General features: G+C 42.3%; 1 protein-coding gene across 3 annotated transcripts in view; it reads right to left on the bottom strand.

Moving 5' to 3' along the window:
* ESCO1 (establishment of sister chromatid cohesion N-acetyltransferase 1) overlaps positions 1-26,318 on the bottom strand; it is a 52,896-nt gene that overhangs the window by 18,347 nt on the left and 8,231 nt on the right. For all 3 annotated transcript variants that reach the window (XM_045004962.1, XM_045004963.1, XR_006576866.1), the window contains 2 exons: positions 24,660-24,771; positions 11,525-11,656 (listed from right to left, as the gene is read on the bottom strand). In XM_045004962.1, coding sequence (XP_044860897.1) covers positions 11,525-11,656; positions 24,660-24,771 — 244 coding nt within the window. The remainder of the gene's footprint in view (positions 1-11,524; positions 11,657-24,659; positions 24,772-26,318) is intronic.

The raw sequence follows: 26,318 nt of genomic DNA, 5'->3' as shown, positions 1-26,318 counted from the left end.
CCCGCCCTCCCCAATCTACTACCTCCACCTTTCCCACAGGCCCAACTCTTGGCCACTTTGCATTTGCATCAGGCAATTCCCTCCTCCATGCAGCCTGGGTCCAGTTGGGGGAGGAGGGAGTATCACTGGAGAATGTTTCTCAGTTTAGGTACTTGGTCCCAGAGCCAGCACAGCCTCCAGTAGCCTAAAGCTACAGGGAAAGGACTGCTCAGCCTGGGGCTGAAGAAAGTCCAGTGCTGACAAAATCTTGAGAATTTAGCAACTAAAGTTTAAGGAACCTCATAGTAAGCATGTGTGTGCTGCCATTTTTTAAATGCTTATAACTTAGCCAAGTTTGGGCAGATTTTCATGGGGATGGCAAAAAGTACACCCTCACACAAAGGCCACCCACTGTGCCAAATTCTGAGTTTATATTCAAAGAATAGGGGCACTAGAGCTTTTTGAAGAAAAGGTCATTAGAATTTAACATGAGCAAAACAACTTTTTTCCCTAGCCTTATTCTCAGAAATTGATGAACCATTTTGGCTAAAGTTCTCCAAAAAATATTCACCCTGAGGCAGACACCCAGCCTGGACAATTTCAGCCCAATTTGTTAGTTTGGCAAAGTTAAAAGCAACTGAAAATAGGGTTTTATAATGGGAAATGTCAGGCAACATTAATAGGCAATGCTACCAGCCCCGCCTATAATAATCAGTAATTTTGAACACTAACTGGAACACCGATCAATATTATTCTAAGGTGGTGAAGTCTTTGGAGAAAAGACGGTTACTCACTGTTGTAACTGTTGTTCGAGATGTGTTGCTCATATCCATTCCAGTTAGGTGCGCGCGCGCGCTGCGTGCACATTCGTCGGAAGATTTTTACCCTAGCAACACTCGGTGGGTCGGCTGGGCTCCCCCTGGAGTGGTGCCGCTATAGCGCCGGATATATACCCCTGCCGACCCATCCGCCCCTCAGTTCCTTCTTGCCGGCTACTCCGACAGTGGGGAAGGAGGGCGGGTTTGGAATGGATATGAGCAACACATCTCAAAGAACAACAGTTACAATGGTGAGTAACAGTCTTTTCTTCTTCGAGTGCTCATATCCATTCCAGTTAGGTGATTCCCAAGCCTTACCTAGGCGGTGGGGTCAGAGTGAGACATTGCAGAAAGCAAAACTGCTGAGCCGAAGGCTGCATCGTCTCTGGACTGTTGGACCAATGCGTAGTGTGAGGCAAAGGTGTGAATCGATGACCAGGTAGCCGCCCAACATTTCCTGGATGGGGACATGAGCCAGGAAGGCGGCAGAAGAGGCCTGCGCCCGCATAGAATGAGCGGTGGGATGGCCCGCGGGAACGTGAGCCAAGTCGTAGCACGTTTGGATGCAGGATGTCACCCAAGATGAGATTCGTTGGGAAGAGACCGGCATGCCCTTCATGCGGTCTGCCACTGCTACAAAGAGCTGGGGTGAACGCCGGAAGGGTTTTGTTCTCTCTATATAAAAAGCGAGAGCCCTACGGACATCCAAAGTATGTAGTTGTTGTTCCCGGCGCGATGAGTGCGGCTTCGGGAAAAAGACTGGGAGGAAGATGTCCTGATTGACTTGAAAGGCAGACACCACATTAGGGAGGAAAGAGGGGTGTGGCCGTAGGTGTACCTTGTCCTTGTGGAAGACAGTATACAGGGGATCAGCCATCAAGGCACGAAGCTCCGAGACTCGCCTCGCCGAGGTGATAGCGACTAGGAAGGCCGTCTTCCAGGAAAGGTACAGCAGGGAGCAGGTGGCCAGAGGCTTGAAGGGGGCCCCCATAAGCTTGGTCAACACCAGGTTTAGATCCCAGGTGGGGGTTGGGCGCCTGACTTGCGGGTACAACCGTTCCAATCCCTTAAGGAATCTGGAAACCATGGGGTGAGAAAAAATTGAACGGCCACTTTCGCCCGGGTGGAAGGCAGAAATAGCTGCCAGATGTACCTTTATAGAAGAGACCGCCAGGCCCTGCTCTTTCAGGGACCAGAGATAATAGAGGACAGTAGGGAAAGACACCTGTCCGGGGACTAAGTCACTCTGAGCACACCAGTGTGAGAAACGCTTCCACTTGGCGAGACAAGTCGTCCTAGTAGAAGGCTTTCTACTTCCCAAAAGAATCTGTTGCACCGAGGCAGAGCAACACAACTCAGATTGGTTCAACGTAGGAGCCATGCTGTGAGATGAAGGGACTGCAGGTCTGGGTGGTGAAGCCTGCCGAAGTCCTGCGTTATGAGGTCCGGCCACAGTGGCAGGGGGATCGGATCCGCCACTGAGAGGTCGAACAACAGGGTGTACCAATGCTGCCTTGGCCACGCTGGAGAAATGAGGATCAGGTTGGCTCTGTCCCTGCGGAGCTTGAGTAGGACTCTGAACGAGGGGAAACGGTGGGAAGGCATAAAATAGGTGCCTTGTCCACGGGAGGAGGAATGCGTCTGAGATGGAGCCTGGGGAGCGTCCTTGGTAGGAGGAGAACACCTGGCATTTCCTGTTCTCTCGGGAGGCAAAGAGGTCTATGCAGGGAAAGCCCCACCTCCAGAAAATGGAATGGATGACGTCGGGACGGATCGACCACTCGTGAGACAGGAAAGACCGGCTGAGGCGATCTGCCAGAGTGTTCTGGACTCCTGGGAGAAAAGACGCTACCAAATCGATAGAGTGGGCTATGCAAAAGTCCCACAGGTGAGTGGCTTCTTGACAAAGGACGGAGGAGCGTGCCCCGCCCTGCTTGTTTATGTAAAACATGGTCGTTGTGTTGTCTGTGAACACTGATACACAGCGGCCTTGGAGATGGTCCCGAAACACCTGGCATGCTAGATGGACCACCCTCAGCTCCCTCACGTTGATATGCAAGGCCAGCTCCTGGGGCGACCAGAGGCCTTGAGTGTGAAGGTTCCCGAGGTGGGCACCCCAACCCAGAGATGATGCGTCCATGGTCAGTGCCACCGTGGGTTGAGGTGGGTGGAACGGCATCCCTGCGCAGACTAGAGTGGGGTCTAACCACCAGTGAGGGAGTCGAGAACCGACCTGGGGATAGTGATCACCGAATCTAGATTGTCTCTGTGTGGATGGTATAGTGATGCAAGCCAGGTTTGGAAGCACCGAAGTCGCAGCGTCACGTACTTGGTCACAAAGGTGCAGGACGCCATGTGATCTAATAGGCCGAGGCAGGTGCGCACCGACGTTGTCGGGAAGGATTGAAAACTTCGAATGATCGAAGACATTGTCTGAAAACGTGGCAGAGGAAGGCAGACCCTGGCCAGATTGGAGTCCAGAACTGCTCCAATAAAGTCTATTCTCTGCGTTGGAGTCAGAGTAGACTTTTCTACGTTGATCATGAGGCCTAGCCTCCCAAAGAGGTCTTTGACGATACACAGGTGCTGTGATACTTGCAACTGGGAAGTCCCTTGAATGAGCCAATCGTCAAGGTACGGGTAGACGTGTATTCGACGACGGCAGAGGGAGGCAGCTACCACGGCCATACATTTGGTGAAGACTCTTGGGGCTGTAGAAAGACCGAAGGGAAGCACTAGGAACTGGAAGTGCTGTTTGACCAAAAACGGAGATACCGTCTGTGCGGCGGGTAAATGGCAATGTGAAAATACGCGTCCTTCATATCGAGGGCGGCATACCAGTCTGCCGGATCCAGGGATGGGATGATGGTCCCCAGAGATACCATGCGGTACTTCAGCTTTATCATGAATTTGTTGAGTTCTCGCAGGTCCAGGATCGGTCGGAGACCGCCCTTTGCCTTGGGGATTAAAAAGTAGCGGGAATAGAATCCCTTGCTCCTTATGTCCTCTGGCACCTCCTCTATGGCTCCCAGATTTAGGAGCGTGTGGACCTCTTGTAAGAGGGGTCCCTGAAGAGGGACGGGTAGGGAGGGTGGGATGGGGGTAGAGAAACAAATTGGAGGTGGTATCCCGTTTCCACCGTGCGGAGGACCCAACGGTTGGAGGTCAGCTGGGACCAGGCAGGGAGGAAATGGGAGAGGCGGTTGAAGAAGGAGGGAAAAGGATCTGGCAGGGAAACTGGTGGGCCGTCCTCGGATGTCCCATCAAAAGTTTTGTTTTGGCCCCGTAGGTGGCTTAGGGGGCGCTTGACCTTGGTTTCCCTGAGGGCCAGACTGTCTCCGCCGATTCCCCCTGCCGCGCCATCTGGTCGTATCCTGCCACAGCCTAGGTTGGTTGTAAGGGTGGTATGGTTGGGGCCTGAAGGACCTACGTTGGGTCACCGGCGTGTGCATACCCAACAAGCACATTATGATTTGATTGTCCTTCAGACTCCGCAACCTGGGGTCGGTTTTGACTGAAAAAAGGCCCTGGCCCTCAAAAGGTAAATCTTGAATTGTCTGCTGCAATTCTGGGGGAAGGCCTGAAGCCTGTAGCCAGGAGATACGTCTCATCGTTACGCCGGACGCGAGCGTTCTGGCTGCCGAGTCTGCTGCATCCAGAGAGGCCTGGAGGGAAGTTCTTGCCACTTTTTTCCCCTCTTCAAGTAGGGCCGTAAACTCCGTGCGGGACTCTTGGGGAAGGAGCTCCATAAACTTTCCCACAGATACCCACGTATTAAAATTATATCGACTTAGGAGGGCTTGTTGATTTGCCACCCTAAAGTTGGAGGCCTCCAGCCGAGTAAATTTTACGGCCTAGGAGGTCCATGCGCTAGCCTCCTTCGCCTTAGGAGCTGGTGCTTGCTGGCCGTGACGCTCCCGTTCATTCACCGACTGGACAACCAGGGAGCAGGGAGGTGGGTGGGTATAGAGATATTTGTACCCCTTTGAGGGGACCATATATTTCCTCTCTACTCCCCTAGCTGTAGGTGTAATCGAAGCTGGGGATTGCCAAATTGTGTCCGCATTAGCTTGTATAGTGCGGATGAACGGGAGAGCCACTCGAAGGGGTGTATCTGCCGATAAGATGTCCACTACCGGGTCCTCTATTTCAGGAACCTCCTCCATCGGTAAATTCATGTTCTGGGCTACTCTCCTCAAGAGATCTTGATGGGCCCCGAGATCGATAGGAGGAGGGCCTGAGGAGGATGTTCCTGCTATGGCCTCATCGGGTGAGGAGGAGGATAGGCCCGGTACCAACGGGTCCTGAGGGGGGTCGTGGACTGGCGGCGCACCATCTACCTCAGGTGGAACCTCAGTGTCTGCAGACTGAAGTGGATCCTCGTCCGTGCTCGCGGGGGGAGGACGGCTCACTGTCGCTTCGGGAACCCTGTGCTCTGAGGGGCCTGAGCGTTGAGCCACTGATGGGGCACCTTGGGCCTCATGGTATGCCCATGGAGTCCAAAAGGCCCAGTGATGAGGACCTTGTTCGTGGCTTTGTGTCTCTGGGTAGTGGCTGGGAGCGTCAGAGACGCGTTCCTCACGGTAGTAAGCACTACCAGCCTGAGACGATACCGATGGTTGCCTCAAAGGCCACGGCAGTGCCGAGAGACCTTGGGGGGGGGGGTGCCGCTGATTTTGGCGCTCGGTCCCAGGGCGGTACCGGTGATGAGCAGTACCGGGCTTGTCGGTGCCGCGAGCGAGACCGGGACCTTCTACCGTGCCGGTGCTGGGAGGTCGACCGGGATCTCGAGTCCCTGTGCCGGGAGTGACTGCGGGACGCACGGTACCGAGATCAGTACCGAGAGCCGGATCAGTACCGGAAGTATCTGTCCGGTGACTGAGATATTGAACGTCTCCGCGAGTATGACTGGTACCGCGATGGAGAGCGGTGCCGGGAACGGCGGGAGCGGGAGCATCTCCGAGACCGCGACCTGGAATGACGCCTCTCCGGTGGACCGACGGAAGGAGGCCTTATCAGGGCTGGCTTGCCGACGGATTGGATAACCCGCACCGGCGGTGCCGGAGGTTGAGGCTGCATCGACTCCGTCATCGCGATGAGCTCTCTTGCTGTCGAGAAGGTCTCCGGCGTAGAAGGGAGAGCGAGCTCAACCACCGCGTGAGCCAGGGAGCTATGTGGCACCGGACTCAACAGCCCTTGCGGGACTGGAATCGACGGTGCCGCGCTAGGAGGAGCTGCCGGCGTTGACGGTGCCGCAGCAGTTACCGGGGTCCGACGGACGGACTTGGATGCGTGCTACTTCTGCGAGGATGGGGTCGGAGCACTATGGCATTTCCCAGTCGGGGAAAGGGAGTGGTGCCGTGGAGCCGGCAGATATTGGTGCCAGGAGTCCTTCTCGGTACCGGAGTGAGCCGGTGCCGAAGGTGCGCTCCTCACTGAGGCAGTCTGTTGAGTGGTCAGTGCCGGCGCCGCAGGACTAAGTGCCGACTCCATGAGGAGATGCTTTAATCGGAAGTCCCACTCCTTTTTCATTCTTGGTTTGAACGACTTACAAATGCGGCACTTGTCCGTCAGGTGGGATTCTCCTAAGCACTTTAGGCAGGAGTCGTGAGGATCCCCTACTGGCATCGGCTTCTGGCACGCCGAGCACGGTTTGAATCCCGGTGCCTTGGGCATGGGCCCGCACCGGGTCGGAGGAAAGGGGCTAATCCCCAATCCCCCGTTCAACTATATACACTAACTATGAATATAATTACTAAAACTAACTAACTATAACTACAAGAACTTGAACTATAAACACGATAAAGAGTAAATAACTACGAGAAGCTAGGGATGTGGAGGTCAGCAAAGCCGCTCTCCACAGTTCCAACGACTGTCACGGGCGGTAAGAAGGAACTGAGGGGCGGATGGGTTGGCAGGGGTATATATCCGGCGCTATAGCGGCGCCACTCCAGGGGGCGCCCAGCCGACCCACAGAGCGTTGCTAGGGTAAAAATCTTCCGACGAACGTGCACGCGGGGCGCGCACACCTAACTGGAATGGATATGAGCAAGCACTCGAAGAAGAATATATTGGACTTAAATCTCTTCCTAAAAGTCAGCAAGACACAGAGTTGAAAAGGAACTTTAAAAAGGTAAATTTTTAGTTTACCTCATTAAAATGAAAGTTGTGTCAATGATGGCAACAAAAAACTTTAATTTCAAAAGGCAAATATGAAGACAGTTATATTTAAGGCAAAAAGCAAGTGTTCTTATCTTGCATAAAATAAGACTTAACCTGGACTTGAAAAATCCATATGCCAGTAGTGAGTAAAAGCCTTCCCTGGGAAGTGAAGAGGGAATGCACCTAAAGCCATCAATATTTACAGAATTCAGGGTCTCATGGAAAAATACTCCCAGCACTTCTGGGTGCAAAGACAATCTTTAAAATATGAACCAAAGCAATATTAGCTTCTTTACTCTGCAAGCAAATGCCTCTGCTGTTCCATTTCTCCAAGTAGTAGCCAAGTGAAATTTGGCAAGATACTAATCAGTTCCACAGCTGTTATTCAGAACCTTGAAGGCAGCCATGAAACTTGGTGGGGGGAGGAGAGGGAGAGAGAGAATCAGTTTCCCTCTGCTACTATTTGAGAACTATGAACAGTAGCAAAGAAGTTAGGCACAAGGGAGGATGACCCTTAAATAAAATTAAACAAAAAAAAAAACCCCACAAAAACACAAAGAGACTGACCTAGAGAGGGTAGATGAACAGAGACAAACCACCCTTTGTAGCAGTCCAAAGGCCATGAGGCCAAAGAAGGCTTAGAGCACCAAAGACACCTCCTGCCCCAACAATAGGCAGGAAGCTTTACTGTGGGAAAGCAGAAGCAAAACCTTCTTTCTCCTTCTGGGAGTCCAGCAGCTGTTGGATCTCCCAATGTATTAGACCCCAGGTTCTCAAAGTGTTATCAATCTAACAAATTTTGCCATGTTTCACAAGGAGACATCACAGGATGAAAATTGTGAGTGGTGATGAGTGGAAGGAGATGTCTTGAGATACTGCCCTCCCCATACTGCTAGATGGAAAAACAAAATTGAGAACCACCATACTAGATAATTAACAGGGGGTTGATACAAAGATCGAGACTGTAAACAGGAATCAGGGACTGGCTTCTAGCACCTTGCCTTTCTTATCAGCAGTGGATTTCTCATCAAGACTGTTGCATGGACCTTGTTGTTTGCTTTCCCTCTCCCTTTTTCCAATCTGCTTCTGGCTAGTAGAATTAGCCCTGTAACTTGGAGAAATCTGGTAATTTTTTTCAAAGCTTGGCTTAACTCCTTCAGTAGAGGGGGGGAAAAAATACATGAGTGAGCGACCAAGGGTGTGCATGTGTGTGAGCACACAAGACAAGCTTCTGGGAGAGAGTGTTTCCATCATGGTATTTGCCTCTTCAACTAGGCTTGAGATGGGCTAAAATATTTGCTTTGAACATAGTTTAGATTCTTTTAATGACAACTTTTCATACAAACTAAAGAAAGTTTATTTTCATTCTGATGCTGTCTCAGTTAACTGCAAGAAGAGGTTCTATAATAAAATAAAATAAAAAATCTTTAATCATAAAAAAGGAACCAGCCACCACATGGGGAAGTCAGAGGACATCTGTGGCCATGTGGTAGCTCAACTGTGGCCTGTTCTGCCCGATTCTAAAGTGCTCTTGGGAATTATATGCTATTCAGGACACAGTGTACATCTGTCAAAGGTAACTAGATGAGCAGTAGCCAGGAAGCAATTTTAGGAGAAGAATCATGTTTCAGAGTTTAGCTGATGATAGCAAAGGAGTTAAGTTATTCTCTTCTGTCTCATGCATCTGCTGATTGGCCAAAAGAATGTGGAAGAAAATTTTTCTTTAAAAAAATAGGGCTATTACCAACCAAAAATCAGAAACTGTCTACTTTCATGGACACATCATGGTAGCAGCAGGTGCTAGCATGATAGGAAAGAAAAAATGTGCAAACTATCTGTTTGAGATTTTAATTGAGAGATGTTCAGTATCATCCCAAGGTACATAGGGAAGGAAGAGAGAAAATGTAGCCTTACTTTTCTCACTAACAATCAGTCTGACACATTTTCTCATGTCTCACACTGAGGCATCACAGGATGAAGGAGCTGAGCAGTGGAGGAATGGAGGGAGATGTCTTGTGATACCGCCCTTAAAAGTTAAATCAGGCTCCAACATGAGCAATGATAACGCTGCTTAAGGGTCATGTGCAAAATTATTTGAAAACTGATGTCATTTCATTAGTTCTCCAGAGTGTGGAAGATGAGCAATTTAAAAGGGGGAAGAGATCTTTAATGAAATCAGAGTTTTAAACATTGATTACTGCCTATTTAATTTCAATGATTAACAATGGGAGAAAGTTTGTTTCAATACCGTCAACTTACATTAACATGCAACAGTTGACAATATGTACCCTGAGTCATTGCTTCCTCCAGAAGTTGTCTAGAAAAACTAAGATGAGCAAAAAGTTAGTTTTTCTGATTCTAGAAATATCAGAAGTGTCAACATTTCAGGCTCTTTAGACATCAAAGCAGCATAAAAAGGCAAAAGGCCAGTTTTGAAAAAAATCCTTTCAAGACACCTTTATATAGATGTTTCTATCACGGCCATCATCATAGTATACTGAATCTACCCAGAACACCAAGCCCATGTGAAGGTCTGGAAGAGGGGAAAATAGAATGGCCAGTAACATCCAAGTGTGGGTTATAACTAGAAAGAAGAGTATGTATTCATTCCATTCTAGATTAAATTTCCCATTGTTTGGCCATCTATAGATTTAGTTAAGCATTTTTCAACTAAAAATAAGGGAGGAAATTCAAAGACATTCACAAAATTATTTCCCTTGTTTTCAACTCTATGTATTACATAAAATCATCCTCCCAGGTGCCATAGTATCTGTTATTCTACTTTCATCTTTAGAAATGACTTGAGGAGCCACAACCAGAGCCTCTCAGATTTCAGAGAGATAAGATGTTGCTCTCACTCACTAGGAGGTGCAGGTAAAAATAGCATGCTTGGATGCAATTTATGTAAAGCTTTTTCACAGCCATCAGCCACCTTTCTAAACACTTTGTCTGCACCATATTTAAAAATTCTAGCCATTGTAAACTACAGTTATTCCAGATAGTGCCTTAAAAACATTCTTCTCCCTTTCACTTACATGCATATCAGTCTTATCCTAGACATAACTGTGATAGCAAGGAAAGGAGGGCATATCAGCTGTTCCAACGCTCATCATTCTTAAAGTATTTGTTCACTTCCTCAGAAATGTCTACCTGGTCCCCCAATACCACCTGAAGCTATAGATCACCAATGTGCTAGCAGCTGTGAATGGCTACAGGACTGGTCTACAAACTGCTGTTCAAAGGGATTTAATTTAGTCTTTCCTCAAAGACTCTGTTACATTCCCACACCTGTTTCCATTTGTCCATAAAAATGCTCTTCCACCAAGGCAATCAAAGTATTTCAAAACCAGATGTGCCTCAGTAGCCTTTGTGCTGTTTGCTACAGTATCTATTCTACTACACCAGACAAGACACAGAATCTTGGGAACATCTGAGACCCAAAAATTCTTTAAGATGACTAATTGATGGATTTACTATGGACAAATTGGAACAAGTAGGAAAACAGGTATTCAGTTGCCTTCTATCACAGTCTCTACCTATCCATCCCCTTAAATTTGCCTAATGCTTTTCAGAAAAGATTTTCTAAGATGTTTGGGATTCAGCCAGCCAACTAAGAAAAGAATGAAACAAGCCCTCAGTATTTGGCAATAATTGTTTAAAGTAACTAGACGGTTTCAAAGTATTAATAATGGTATATGGATCTTTTTTAGACCACTGATTCAAATTCAGGGTCAGGATTTAATGGTAGTCTAATTGCTGTTTGGTACCTATATTAAATGAATTGGTGGCCTCAGTTCAGTTATCCTGGAGGTCTTATCTGCTTGCGTGTAGAGTACTGAAGGTAACATATGTGATTTAAAAAAAAAACACAACAGACTTTATAGATTCTGTTCTGGATTTCAGACACATGGACAAGTTTTGAAAGTAGCTGATTTTACAAAATACTTATCTGAAATTGTACAATACTTAAAGCTTGTGTTTTAAACTTGAGTTGACTCAACAATACCTATTATGCCTAAGTAGAGTATGGAATGTACAGTTATTTTAATTATACTGTTAAAAATAGTAGTCTATTCTCTGAAGTTTTAATACATTGTAATGCTATGCTCAAAGTTCCAAGATATTCCAATTCTGAATCATTGATATTAATTTAACATAGCCAGTATAAAAAAAAAGTGAATTAGAAGCCATCTGGATGGCATTCTAAAGAAGACAACGATCTCCCCAATTAGTTCTTATGCCAAATGTTGTAGCAATACCAATTATATCAAAAGCTAAATTTAACAAAACTTTAAAAATAGTGATAAATGACTATTTTCCACAAAACAATACAGAAATACAACAAGGAAGGGATAAAACTGAACAGGAATGTTGCTATAATGATCATCAATTTTTATAGGTGACTTATTACCATGTGCTAGCCTTAAAAAAAATGTTTACCACAGATAAATTTATTGTCTACTGTGATATTTTAAGAGTTTATTAGAAGTAATCTGAATTGCATTTGATGTACAGAAAGGAAAACAAAGCTTATTACTGTTTAAAAAGACATGAAGTTCTCTTACCACATATTTTACAGCACTAATGAATTGGTTGTGGAAGAGCAGATGTTGAGTTTCATCCTCTGGATTTGATGCCGTGTAAAGCATTCCACAAATATTACAGGAAATAGCTCCAAATCTTTTCTGTCCTGCATCCTATTAAAAAAAATACATATATATAGCTCAATATACAGTTGACACAACAAACTTTTCATAGCTAGATATGCAATTCACAAACATAAGCACATGTAGATTCTGCACCGAGGCTAAAAGGAAGTGGAGAAGGAGGAAAACAAGTAGTATACTAAATATGTAGTGACCAAAAGTCTACCCTCCAATGACCAGCACACAAGCTGAGTTACAGCAGAGGCCACAGATTAAAGGACACATTAAGACAACTTCTCCCCCACCCAAAGGTGTTAATGGTAGTTCTTCCAGGTAAGAGTTAAGACATAGTAGCAGGACCACATGAAGAAACATTGACTGCTCACCTTTTCTTTTATAAAAAGGTAAGACAATGACCTCTTTATCTACTTTGCTGTTTACAGAGAGTTTAGCTATCATGTATGGAAAAAAATAGGATAGATTCTGTTGTTCCCTATGCTTTAACTCCTGTCTGTCCTTAGATAGAGCTTCTTGAGCATGGACCATTGCCTCCTGAGTACCTGGAAAGCATCTAGCATACTATAGGCACTACCATAAAAAAAATAAAGCCTAACAGTTATGGAAATAAGCATTAGAGGAACAGTAGTACGTTATGTCTTGGCACTGTATTTCAAATTTCTACAGTGATAAATTAATGTTAAATATTTTAAAATTAAAGTGTCTGGCACTATTTTGCATTTCCTTTCCCTCAAAGTTTTAGGGGTATAAGTTGCATTTTATATATATAACAAATCATATGCATCAGTTAAGAATATACCCCTTGCCCAGAAATCTAAAGATTCTTAACTTTACCATGCTTCATATTGTCTTGTTTTCCCCTAACACTGTAAAAAAGTCCCATATATAAAGGAACACTCAGTAATTTTGTTCTGACATTTAATCTTATTACTATTTTGTAATCTATTACAAAATTCATTTAGCACACAGACAATTCAGTATTTATTTTGCAATTTACTGATTAAACATAAGTATTATTCATTATGAAGAGCACAAAGAACTAGGAATCAACATAATTAATGTCGAACAAGGAATAAGACTTCAAGTATAGGGTCTTTGTTGATTTGAACTAAGTAATTCATATGGATGAAGATTGTTCCAAAGAACAGATGTATATATTGATAAGATTGGAAACTTATCTTTGGCTAATATATTTAAGTTTTAGTTTTAAAAGAATCAAATCTGTGTTTGGACTTTGATTAAAGTGTGTATGAGAAAGGTAATGGATTATAAAAAACACACAAGGTTAAAAATGGAGTGAAGCTAGGTAGATATTACACACAATATGGAATCCAATTACCATAGTATACAGTAAATATTACTACATGAGTAAAAGAGGGAATTTTCTAGGAAAATTTTTTAGTGATGTGTGTGTGTTAATCTCAAAACATAATATTGCATGAATATTTACTGTGAATTTAATTTCACCTTTTAAAAAAGCAGATATATTTATAGACTTTTTACACTATATTACTGGGAAGGTCTTTTTGTAGTATGACTGGATTTTTTCAGCCTGTTTCCCACTCCCTCTTTCAACTTTGAACAATATTTGGTTTAACTGGTCTGAAGAGAATTAAATCAACATTGAAAACTGAACTATCAGAGAAACAGTTGTAACCTCAAGCAAATCTACTAGTGAAGTAAGAACTTTAAGAATAGTTTCTTTTCTAAGGAAAAGCCACATCCTAGTGTACCCTGTAAGTTACCCCTATAACCATGCTCTATTAATTCTAGTAATTTTTCACAAGTTTTCACTGTGTAGTTCACAATACACACAAGAGTACTGGAGAAAGACAATAGAAGAGGGGATGGAAAAAACATGACAAGGTACATCACTGTGCTAGTGAGGTGCATAATAAGATTTTTAAGCCTCTCTTTGAAGGCACAATGTGTGGACCACTGCTGGAAGCACGAAACTGGGACCTAAAGATCCATTGGTCTGTCCTCAGCAAGGCAATTCTTACTATCCTATGGCATGTAATAGAGGGAAAAAGGAAGAATTCTTCAAAAGGAAGAAAAGGAAACAAACGCTGCTCCATGTATTGGCTTTGGGCTGGAGCATCAGGGAGAGACTCGGGTTCCAAGGGTGTGAAAGTTGAGACTGATGCATTTTTTCCTCTATCTCCAGGCCTCCTTTAAAAAGGTGTAGTTCAGAAGAAACTGCCCTTTTGGTCAAAGGAGTGTGCTGAATTTCAACTATTTACACACAAGGAAGGAAAAAAGGCAGTTCAGGAAGAAGGATGTATGTGATTACTTTCCAACCCCACTTGAACCGAACCTAATTTTTGCTATCTCAAGGATGGAGAACATGTCCCCGATGCTCAGGGTAGGATAGGTGAGGGGGAAGTCTGCTTTGATGCTTGGAGGGCACTTCAAAAAGACAAGACATGTACATTTGAAAGTCAGCTAAATATAAAGCAATTCTTATATTTAATGTATAAACTGTACTGCAACAAGCCTTGTGAAACAAGAAATCCTATTCAAATGATTGAGATGTTAAAATTTATTCAAAAAGTGAATGGTAGTACACTAACAAATTAACATCACAATGAAGTCACTAAAACATTAATGCAAAGAAATCCTCAGAATTGCCAGTATTCTTAATTCACCCCATCTTGCCTGATGCAACTCATATGATCTTCTATCATAGTTTCTATGAACAAGAACATAATACAGCCCAATTACATTTTACACTAGGACAGAAATATTAGAATGTTGCTGCTATCTGGCAAACCATGTTTTAGGATTTCCTTGATGTTACGATATTATATGTATTCAAGTGTGTGGGCAGGCATTCATATGGAGATGTTAAATATTAAAAAAGTTAATGCATTCCTCTAGTATTCATATACTAATAGCTATTAGAAAGTGCACCAAGCCTTCTTTAAGGCTGCAGAGTGTGAAAAAGGGGTTTTATTTTATTTTTTTAAAAACATATTAAATAACCTTATGCAGCCCATAAAGACATTAGCCTGCCAGCATAACTGAAGCACTGTTCCAAATCCACAAACTGCAGTAGACCATGCTTCAGACAAAAAATTGCTATATGAGATGGTATAGACTCTGCAGTGCAGAAGCAGGATGTGCAGGCTAAAATCAGAAGGAGCAATACAGCAGTAGGAATTAAATCTATTTGAGAGACAATAAATCTGCCAATTATTTTTAACCTATTATTACACCTTAGCACCTAACATTACTACAAATGAAAGAATAGAGCAAAAAGAGTCTTCCTTTTTTTAGCATTCGACAACATGTCATGTTTAGGCCATCATTTCCTATGTATAGTTTTCCTTTTTTGCATGGGTCTCACACAACAGCAGCAGAGGAGAGAACTACCTAGCTGAAAATAGCATAGTAATGAAAAGAAAAAAGAAACAACCTCTATTACTGAAAGCGACACAGGAAACAATTTTCAGTTTATTTACACATTTGAGAGTACCTTGCACATAGCTTTCTCACTTCTGTTACTCAGCAGAACTTCCTATTCCCATGCACTAGCATGACATTACTCTAACGCAGTGCTCTGAAGGGAGCTCACATACCCACTCTTCCCTCCAAAGCATCCGTCACTCAACTCCTACACAGAACTGAGGAGTAACTGAAAGCTTGAGGCCTGGGAGAAACCGATCCTTTTTTCTCTCAGATCTATGCATGGGCCTTGCAGGCAATAAGAGAGTCATCCTGTGACTTTTCAATAGGTTAAAGGGAGGAATTTGGATGTTGAGGCATAATACTGACCAATGTTGTTGCTGAAACAGCAGGGAAGGAGGCATGTGTCCAGAGCTAAGATAGATAGGCGAGTGCCTTAATGCTGTTTTACTATTCTTAAGATTGCCTAGTCTGCTTCCCTGAAATACACCCTTAAACATCAGCAGAAAAGAAATTCCATTTTTAAAACATTTCAAAAGGTTTTTTAGGGGAAAAAAAATCAAAAACAAAAGGTTTCTGAAATTAGTTTAAACATTTTACCTGACAGTATCCCTTTAACTTATTCTTTAAATTGACAGTGTCCCTTTAATCTTCTCCAAAAGCCTCTGCTGGGCAAAGTGAAGCATGAGCTGTTGAGACTTAGGAGAGAGCCAGTAACCGGGTGCATGAAGATTAGTTCTCAGCAATCTGACAGAGCCGCAGCAGAAACTCGGTTACTTGATCTAAAGTCATTCTTTTAGGCACCTGCAAACCTACACTGACTTGATGCAAATTGCATTCATACAACTGCAGAGAAGATAAAGACCCTAAGTCGGACAAACCCCATTTGGAAGAATGTGAGAAGTTTATATTTCTGAAACCCACTGTTTCAGTCCATTTGTAACTTCAAGACAACCAGCCATCACATTACATGAAGGCTGTCTTCACACCTAGAAGGGCTTTAATAATTCTCTCTTGATATTTGGACATTAAAATGTCTTACCAATTTCTCTTCTCTGAACAGGTGCATCTCTGCCTGATCCTCCATTTATGAGTTAAGGAGCTCCACCTGCAAAATAGGCATTTAGTGCCTTTGTAGGAGATGGTAGGGGCCCCTTGTCTTAGGCACAGGGTGATAACCCTTGCTGCAGCTGCTCTAGGAGCAACACTTTGCTCAGAGAGCAAAAACAACCAGAAAAAAAAATGCAGGCTGTAGGGGGTGGGGAGGAAATGGAGAAAAGCAGGAAGAAGGTCCAAAGAAAATATATCTTCTTGGGTTCTTCACAAAGAATTAAAGAAAAAAAAAAAAGGGACCTCCTGAGCGGCCATATGTATTGCCTGAAGAGGCAGAAGCTTCCGGCAGGAAGTTGGTGGGCATGCTTCCCTACTTGTCAAGGCATGCCCCACTCAAAAAGGAGATGTACAGATTTTAAAAGAATTTTATTCTGTGGAATTTAGCAAAATGGGAAAACATGACTCCAAATTTCATAAGTTGTTACTGCTTCAGTCAAAGGGCAAAAGTTAATTTTTTTTTAAATGTTGTAGAGTTTACTTTCTAAAAATTAAAAAAAAAAAAATATATGGAGTCATTTCCTATTATGAATTGCTGACTTCACTGGTCATTATAAACTGTAAAAATAAACATGTAAAATAAAAAATGTGCTAAGTGAAGTTTGAACATTATGCTGCATGGATAGTATTTACAGTATAGATTTTTTTTTATTTGTCAGATTGATTCTGTAAACAATAGGAATATAAGCTTGATGGAGCATGAAGGTTTATAATGGAATAAGAACCAGTAATTAAAACTGACCAATAACTGTTTCCTTCAGTTTTATACTTCACTGCTTCAAGCCCACTGGTTTTTATCAATTTCATTATGGATAGCATTTTCAGTTTCATCAATTTAACTCATGAATTTTTTGAGGCAAAAACATTTCACCCCTCTCATGAAGTGCCTATGTTACAAAACAGTTAAATGGGAGATTATATGGAAGTGTAATGGAAAAATAAGCAGCAAAATGAAAGATTATTCAAGTTTATACACTAAAATGTTTGCACTTTGTTGCTATAAACAGTGATGTAGAAATGCCAGTACCAATCCTGGGGGACCCAGCCTATCCCTTGCTCCTCTGGCTCATGAAGACGTATACTGATCACTCAACAGCACGAAGGGAAGATTCAACTACTGGCTCAGCAGATGCAGGATGACAACTGAACGTGCTTTCAGTAGAGTAGACTGAAGGGGTGCTGGCATTGTTTACTCACAAGATTGGATCTCAGGGAGAAAAATATCCGAACGGTTATAGCTGCCTGCTGTGTCCATCTGTGAAGCAAAGGGGGGAAAGTTGCCCCCGGAGTGGACAGCAGAGGTGTTGCAGCTTTCGGCTGAGTTTGAACAATCAGACACCAAGACTATCAGAAGAGCTTAAGGTGGAACTATACAGAGGCTTTGAAAGAGCACTTTAACAGCGAGCCACAGTAATGCACTGTGATGTGCTGTGCTCTACTTGGCCCTGCGGTCTGGGGGCCGTTAGGAATTGCGTGGTGCACGTCTATGAATGTGACTACTAATTTTGTGGTGCTTGCTGTACATTTATGATTATTACACTGTTTAATCACTGATCTTATGAGTTGTGTCATGAGAGGCTGGGTGCTTTCAGTATCGCCAGCCATTCTGCAGCATATGCTGGGAACTAATGAAAATGAATTATTTTCCAAACAAAAGAGTAACAAAAAACACTTCCATAAAGTTCTGTGCAAGTTAAAAGCAAATCCATAAACTTCTTGTGGTTTTAATGCAACAGAGCTTAACGAAGGGGAAGGAACATTCATGTCCATTTTAGCAATATAGACATCAACTGTGCCTCTCACAGGTCAGTGTATGTGAAGCTGTGGTTGTCCTTAATGGCCCCCAGTGGGGAGTGGTAGAATTAGTGAGGTGGCCACTGATGCCACATGGAATGTAGAGAGGGCATGTAGGGAGGTGCTATACTGCATTTCTCCACAGAGTGCAAAGGGAGGCAACCACAGGATTGTTGAACCTATAGATCTGCAAGAGTGTGCTGCATCTGTGTTTGCGGCCCAAAAAGCCCCATTATGTCTTCGTGCATCTCCCTCCGACTTCTGGGCCTGGCGCCTGTCTGGTGTCTCCTTCTCTATACAGTCTACAATATTCATCCTCCAGGCCCTTTGTTCATGATATGATACAGCACTGGCTTGCATGATCTTGCTGAACAGGTCATCCCAAGTTCTCTGCTTTCTCTTCCTTATCTGGCTCAAGCATTATGCAGGTGCGGAGAGGGAACCACTCAAGGCTGCAATGGCAGCAGCTACAGAGAAAACAGAAGTACCATTGTCAGTATACTCACAATGGAAAGCAAAGTTAAGATTCAGAACTCCCTTCCCTTGCTCCCCGAAAGTTTTAAAACAATACATGCTTGCTGACACTTTTGCTTCAGAGTGCTTGTGCACAATACCACGCTCAGCTCCAGCCATGGTGAGTATGGCCTGCTAAGGGTGAGGGAAATGAGGAAGGGATTGCTCAGTTGCATGGAACTATGAGTGATGGGCAATGGCACTGAACACTGGCACCATTTTCCACAGCGGTGGCGATTTCAGCACATCTCTCATTCCTGAAGGTAACAAGGCACAGAGAGAACAGCTGCTGTTGGCAACCCAAAACCACCTGGGACTGATCACGCTAGCTTGTTTACTGCAGTGGAGACTGCCAAAATTATTACCAACTGGTGTGGGAAGCTATCCTACCATGAAGGAAGAAATAAGGCTGCCATCTCTAAAAAGCTTTGGGAGAGGATTGCTGAGCCCCTTCAGGAAAATTTCATTGAGAGCTCTCAAGAGGATTCCGGGGACATCTCAGAGTATAAATGAACTGCTCTGCGCAGCCCCCCTACCTAACTCTACAGGGGAATGAAAAGCATATAACTCTACCTCTCTTTGTTGTACCAATTCTTTTAGTACAAGTAAATTAATGAAAAGTCAATAGCTGTGTCCTGTTAAGCTAGAAGCACCATAACCTTAATGGAAAATAAATTTACATACTTACCCAAAGTTCTTTCCCCTGCACTGGGCTTGCACGTGCTCAACTGCAGAAACTGACTGTGGTGGAGTCTCAAACAGCTCCTGGCTCACGGCATAGCTGGATCCCCCCCAAGTTGCATGTCCTCCATTCTCCTCCACGTTCTCCTCGTCCTCTCTGTTCATGCCAGGGGCCTGTGTTCTCAAGCTCCTTGGAGATATCAACGGTGGTGGTGGTGAAGTCTCCACCATGCATGGCATGCAGCTCTTTGTAAAAAGTGGTAGGTCTGCAGCTTGGCATCAGATCAATTGTTTGCCTCTCTGGCCTTCTGCCACAGTTCCTTCACTTTCACACAGCCCTGCTGCTGATCCTTGTTGTACCTCTTCTCCTGAATCATCTGTGAAATCTGCAGATGTCCACACGTCTATGGCTGGTCTGTAGCTGTGCTTGCACAGCCTCTTCTCCCCACAGGCCCAGGAAATCCAATATCTCCTGTCTACTCAAAGCTTCAGTTCATCTGGAGCATGTAGCCAATATGGTCAGCTAGGCAGTTGCACACAAGAACTGAGAGCTGCTAAGTGTGCTCACCAAGCTGGACAAGCAGGAAAAGGCATTTAAAAAACGAGCCTTCTGGTCTCCAAGACCCCAGGACAGGAGTTCACAACTGCCAGTCAGTGTCAGGCATTGTGAGACAGCTGCTGGAAGACTGTTAGTGTATGGCTACACTTGCAGCTGTAGAGCTCTGGGAGTTAAACCTGTCTTCGTACAGCTGAGTAGGGAAAGCGCTGCAGTCTGTCCACACTGACAGCTACCAGCGCATTGTCGTGGCCACATTTGCAGCATGTTTAACAGCATTGGGAGCGGTGCATTATGGGCAGCTATCCCAGCATCCAAGTGGCTGCAACGTGCTTTTCAAAAGGGGTGGGGTGGAGTGTGACAGGGAGCGTGGGGGGGGGAGAGAGAAAGGGGGGATTTTTGGAGCCGACACTGTGTCAGCACCCTGCCTTGCAAGTTCCGACCCCCTTCCCTCCTCCACCCCCGTCTCACTCACTGAAAGCAAACAGCAGCTGTTTGTTTTTTTCCCCCTCACAGACCAGATAAGCAGCCGCTCCCCAAAATGGACCCTTCCCCTCCCCCCCGCACCGCCTCTCTCTTCAAGCAAATATTAGCTGTGGGCGTTCCAAAGGGACCCCCCTGCCTGCCTCTGCTTATTCACAGCAAACAGTAGCTGTGTTTGGTTTTTTGATAAGCAGCTCCCTGAGCTCACAACAAAACAAAGAGACATCACAACAAAACAAGGAGAGGAACCTTCACTTAAAAGGATTATGGGGAGTTTCTGGAGGTCAGTCACTGCGTAATAAGGTTACTCCCCGTTTACACTGGAGCACCAGCGTCTCAGTCACTCTGCAGCAGCTGTTATTCCTCTCGGGGAGGTGGAGTACCTGCAGCGCTGTAGCCACAGAGATACAGCGCTGTATGTGCCTTGCCAGTGTGGACGGGGAGTGAGTTACAGTGCTGTGGGCAGCTTTATTGCGCTGTAACTCTCAAGTGTAGCCAAGGCTTTAGAGTTAGTGCACTACCTGCATCATCTCTGTTTGTGCAGCACCAACCTCAAACACATTGACCATGGCTCAATGCTGCTTAGGGAGGTGATGTTACTATGTTGGCATTGAGGATGTCAGTATAAAAATCTTTAAAAGTAAATTATCTTGCTTATGTTACAAAAACACCTTATTTTATTAAAATTGAAGACTAAAAAAAGCTCCCTATGCTGTTTAAATTTTGCAGTCCTAGCAACATGGAAAAAGAATTAACTAGACATCAATTTCATTTTCAGGTTCTCATGTACTTGCATTTAGAATGGCCATAGGGTGTCAGACCAATGGTCCATCTAGCCCAGTATCCTGTCTTCCAACAGTGGCCAGTGCCAAATGCTTCAGAGGAAACATATGGAACAGGCAATCATGGAGTCATGTCATCCCACTGTCCCGTGTCATCCACTCCCAACTTCTGACAATCAGAGGCTAGGGACACGCAGAGCATGGGGTTCCATCCATGACCATCTTGATTAATAGCCACTGATGGACTTATCCTTCATTAACTTACCTAATTCTTTTTTGAACTCCATTAAAAATCTAGGATGCAAATGCAGCAAGGGAGTATTTGTTTAAAACTTTCTAAGGAAGGGGACGGAACATTTCTACTCATCTTAAGTTTAATAAAAACCTTAATTTTGCATAAATATGGGAGTTCACTTAACCAGCAACAATGTCCACTGAATATGTAAGATTTTTAGAAGTTATTTAAGGTCTGACTTCCTATATCATAGTTCATAATATCTCAGACTGGATTGTTATATTAGTCTGAACACAACAATAAGGGACTTAAATTCTAACCCAATCTATGCAACCTTGGGCAAGTCACTGAATCTTGCTACGTCACTTTCCATGGTCTGTAAAACAGAGATCATACTGACCTGAAAGTTGCTACAGGGATTTAATGTTTTAAAGTAGCTTTGAACATAAAAAGATTCTTCCTCCAAAGTATAATTCTGAGTGTGTGTGCACATATAGTATTAGGTTTTCACTGCTCTTTTAAGTTTGTTTTGTAACCTTCATAAAAAGAGGAAAGATGATCTTAAGGCACTCAGAAGATCTGCCACACATCCTGTGTAACTTTGGGCAAGACATTTAATCTTTCTGTGCCTCAGTTTTACATCAGTAAAGTGAGAACAATAGTTGTGATGTGAGGAATAATTAATGGTTAGGCATGCTCAGACACTAGTGACATACACCATAAAAAAAATTTTTTTTAAAAAATCAGTACGAGTATTAGAACAACTTCAAGTTGTAGAAGATTTTTATATTGAGAGAGAACAAACTCATTTAAAAGCAAACATAGCAAGACATTTTTAATGACTTTTGCAGACAAGCTGAGTTTGTTATAGATTTTATATTCATAGATAATACAAAAAGGTATTCAGTAAATATACACACTATACAAAGGAGATAATATACATCTTATGGACTAAATTCTTGTTAAACAGATAATATAAAACTGCATATGGGGGGAAACTGTTTTACCCATAACATTCCCTCCAAATACTGAACAGAATGGTAGAATTTATAAGAATATTTGATAAGATTTATATCATAGCTCAGTCCCAAGGACTCTGGCATTGTACGAACAGTTAGAATGAAAAAGGGTCATAAAATACACAATGTAAAGCCAAAATACTAACATGGTCACAGCTACAGTAAAGAAGTGGTAATTAATGTGCTTAAGGTCCTAACATCTTACAACAGAGAACACCTCTGACAGATGAGAAATTTTTTGGCAAGTTAGAAGAGATGGGGTAGAGAGATAGGAACAGATTGATGCCCAAGAGGATTACATCTCAAACTATAGGAGCCAACATAGGAATAACTTTCTTACCACTGATAAGAACAAAACTCCTAAAAAAATTGGATGTTTAATGTTTTAATTAAGTAGTGAATGGGTCTGAGCAGCAATTTGAACTATGTTGTTTACAATAAGAGTATAATAAAATGCTGCTCTTAACAGCATGCCAGAAATTCCAAGAGACGTAAAATATGTTTTCAGCCAATATTTGCAAGATAATTACTATATATTACGTTTGCAAGCAGTTTTTAAATGGGCTGTACACACACTACACAGCACTACACAGCAAATACTCATTTACACATTTCTTTAAAAGACTAAATATCTGGAAATAGAGTTAGTCAAAAAATATTGCCAGTTATGAATTTCAAAAAACAAGGTTTTGGTTTTTTTAATTTAATGCAATTGCCACTCTTTCAACTGGTTCTAGTTTCACATTTTATAAAAAAAATGTTAACTTGACGGAGTAATCTTCTGTGCACCTAAATTGAAGGCTTCAGTCAGTTTTTGCAGATAGGACACAAGCCTATAAATCACTGTCTCATATATTATTATATGATTAAAGTGAACTAGAAGTATAACAACTATAATCCTTCATTGATAAACAGGGATTGGGTTAATATGCAAATGTTAAGAGTTGTATACAATTAATATTTTGGAGATTGTGTTTTATTTTAATGTGTATTTCTGCTGAAGTTTAAAAGTCAAGCGTGACTGTCAGTTTTAACAAAATAACACAATGAACTAGTCTCAGATGTAAATTTGTTTTCCTCACACATTTTGATGAACACCCCTATCCTTTTTTCCTCCCCCTAAAATTACTACACTATATACTACATGACTAAGATTTTTCTTTTTTTGTTGTGGCACTGAACAAACCACCCACCACCTGAAAATGAGAAAAATAAGCCAGTCAGTTACAAAAAGTATTGGTTTATGATCAGTGAAGATCATAGCTATTTTTTCCTTACAAAGAACCTATATCAAAGACAGATCAAATTCTATTATTGTACAACCAAAAGTTGGGTTTTAAGGCCCCCATTCAGCCCTGCTGAAGTAAAGGGGATTATTTGTATGTTTAAAATTAGTCACCTAAGACCTAAACAGGCAATAATTGAGAATGTTGTAAGTAAGTGTTAGATATATCACATCTCTGAACAGTTTAATATTCTGGCATATACACAGAATATGTTCAGAAATATCTGTTATCTTGTAATCCCACCCACAGAGGCAAATTTTGTGCTTTAGGAAAGAGAGAGACTTCAGGCTTGTGTCCTTAGTATTATGTTTTTAGCAGATTAAGGACTCTCATGTCTATTTATTTCTTAGCAATTCTTTAATAATACAGAAGTGCGGGTAGTGGTAATGTCTGCTTTAACAGGTTCAATTTTTTAATTGGTTCTGCTGCAGTGTTGTGTGGTCCTTCAAACTAGGACAATTTGCGTGCTTTCGCCACACTTGACATTTCAAAATTCTTTGGTTCAATAGTTTTTGCTCTACTTTTTCTTTAGTAGAAATAGCTAATTTATTTTTAATTATTTAAATATGCCTCTCGCTGTATCAGTTATTGATGGAGCTAGCTCATCAGTAATTTGTGGAAAAGTTCTTTCCCTATCTTTAGTTTTAGTCAGTGCTTTGAAAAAATATCCATATATCATTACATAAAGTGTAATGCATTCATATGTAACCTCACACAGAAAAATCTGCCAGATAGAATCTCACTAATGAGGATAAGCAAGTGTATCATTTGCATAAACCTGAGGATTAGTTTATATGCAAAGGCAAATTTACTTCTCTTCCTTTCCACTTTCCCTCATAAATAAAGCTCCTCTTTGTATTTGAGAAAACAATATAGCCTATTTAAAAAAAAAAAAATCTGAAATGTTGGAGGACTCAGTTTAAACAATATGGATTCTACAATACTCAGTCCAACATCACTTTTTAATGCCAACAATTCAATGAAAGTGTGAAATGGTTAGTGATTACAAAGTTATAGAAACAACACTATGTAAGGATAACTACATTTAAGAGGTGAGACAGCTCATTCAAATATATTTACTGCAGAGGTTATGTTAACATTTCAAGATGCAGGCTTATGACACATAGAAGTTTGAGAAATACACAGTTGGCAACATTAAAAGTACTTACTATGATCAGCTGTTTGTCATCTTTTCCTGCTTCTCTTAGTTTTTGAATATGCTGCTCTGATGACAGGAAGCTACTGCACCTTGATGCTAATGAATGGTTTGGCAAAGGGACCCTTTAAACAAACATATTTCCTGTCAATAAGGCCCTTCTGACTAGGTATTTTCAAAGATGCATCTATAAATGTAAATCCATTTTAAATAAATTTAAATCTCAAAACAAGGACTAAAAGCATACATGGTTTAGTTTACAATTTTGATATAGTTCAAAACTATAGCCAAGATGATGAACAAAAAAAAGTGTACCATTTGTGATTATCATAGATTATAAACTATGTAGCTAGTGGGAAGAAATAATTATGAATGACTGGGCAATTTACTTATCACATAACATAACCACTCAATGTAGTATAGATATAGTGGTCTATTTAATCTACAATTCATAATATATATATATATATATATATATATATATATAAAAAAGACATTTACAGTAATTTTCCCTCTGACTTTCACTTTACAAACAAATTATGGTCAGACTTAGTAGCAGTCCAATATCACCAGGAGAGGAGCAGAACAGTTTCTGTCTAGACCACACCATTCCAGTCCCTTAAGGAAGATAATTCCTTCCTCCACACCTTTGAAAAGGACCTGTGCACAGGCTATGTATACACATCCTGTGGCTCTTCTTCTCTCATAAAATCTTTTTAAAGGGGACTTTCCCACTGCATGGAGAAGAGAAGCCAACTTGTCACTGACTACCTCAGAGGCAGAACAAAAGTTCTTCCTAAAAGTTCGCTAAAAGTTCTTCCTGCTCCCACTTTCCTGTTAGTTATGTTATTTGGGGGAAGCAGAAAAGGGATTGTTACCCAACAACCAACCCTTCCCCACAGAGCTCTAGGGAACTTTTTCCAAACGGAGACCGCAGGAGAATTTAGAATGAGAGGCTCCTAGAGGTTATTAAACTCTCTCATGCAATAAAAATAAATAAATAAATAAATAAAAACCACCCACACACACACAGACACATCACAAGCACCTCTATTTGGAAATTACTAATCCTAACTTTTTTGCAAAGCAGAGGTCAGACAGAGCAATATAGTTCTCATTAACAAGATGCTAATAGTTGCCCGTCTATTGCAGTAGATAAATTATAAGCTTTTACATACGTTGACTTTTTGCTCTACACATTATAGCTAAAGAAGTGTTGGCATGCCAGACTTAAGACATGAATTCATGTCTCTTTCACTTGATTTATGATTTCTTCTGACTTGTTAATTACTGGAAATACTTATGTTTAAAAACAGTGATCTTTCCTATTACATCTTTTCTTCTTGGGCCTGCAGTGAAATTATACCACGTATGACATCATTTTTATGTCAATCAGGTCTCAAATAGGATTAGAGGAGCAGTATCTGGGACACGTGTTAAGAAAGCACTTATGAAAACAAGAAGTATCTAAAATAGCAAAGGAAGCACAAATTTATTAGCCAAGAAGTCTTTTTTCAAGCTTGCAACAATATGAATATCCTCCATTTCCAGACAGAAAACTTAAGCTTAGGTGAAGTTGAAGATAAGACCACACTCACATCAGCAACTAAGAGCAACAATCTTTATAAAACTCTCTAAACTAAACAAAAGTAAAAAAAAAAAAAAAAGTTCA

The sequence above is a fragment of the Mauremys mutica genome, chromosome 2, assembly GCF_020497125.1.
Source record: "Mauremys mutica isolate MM-2020 ecotype Southern chromosome 2, ASM2049712v1, whole genome shotgun sequence".
NCBI classification, from domain to species: Eukaryota; Metazoa; Chordata; order Testudines; family Geoemydidae; genus Mauremys; species Mauremys mutica.
Note: the sequence above shows the minus strand (reverse complement) of the source record. Positions and strands in the feature narration are given on the sequence as shown.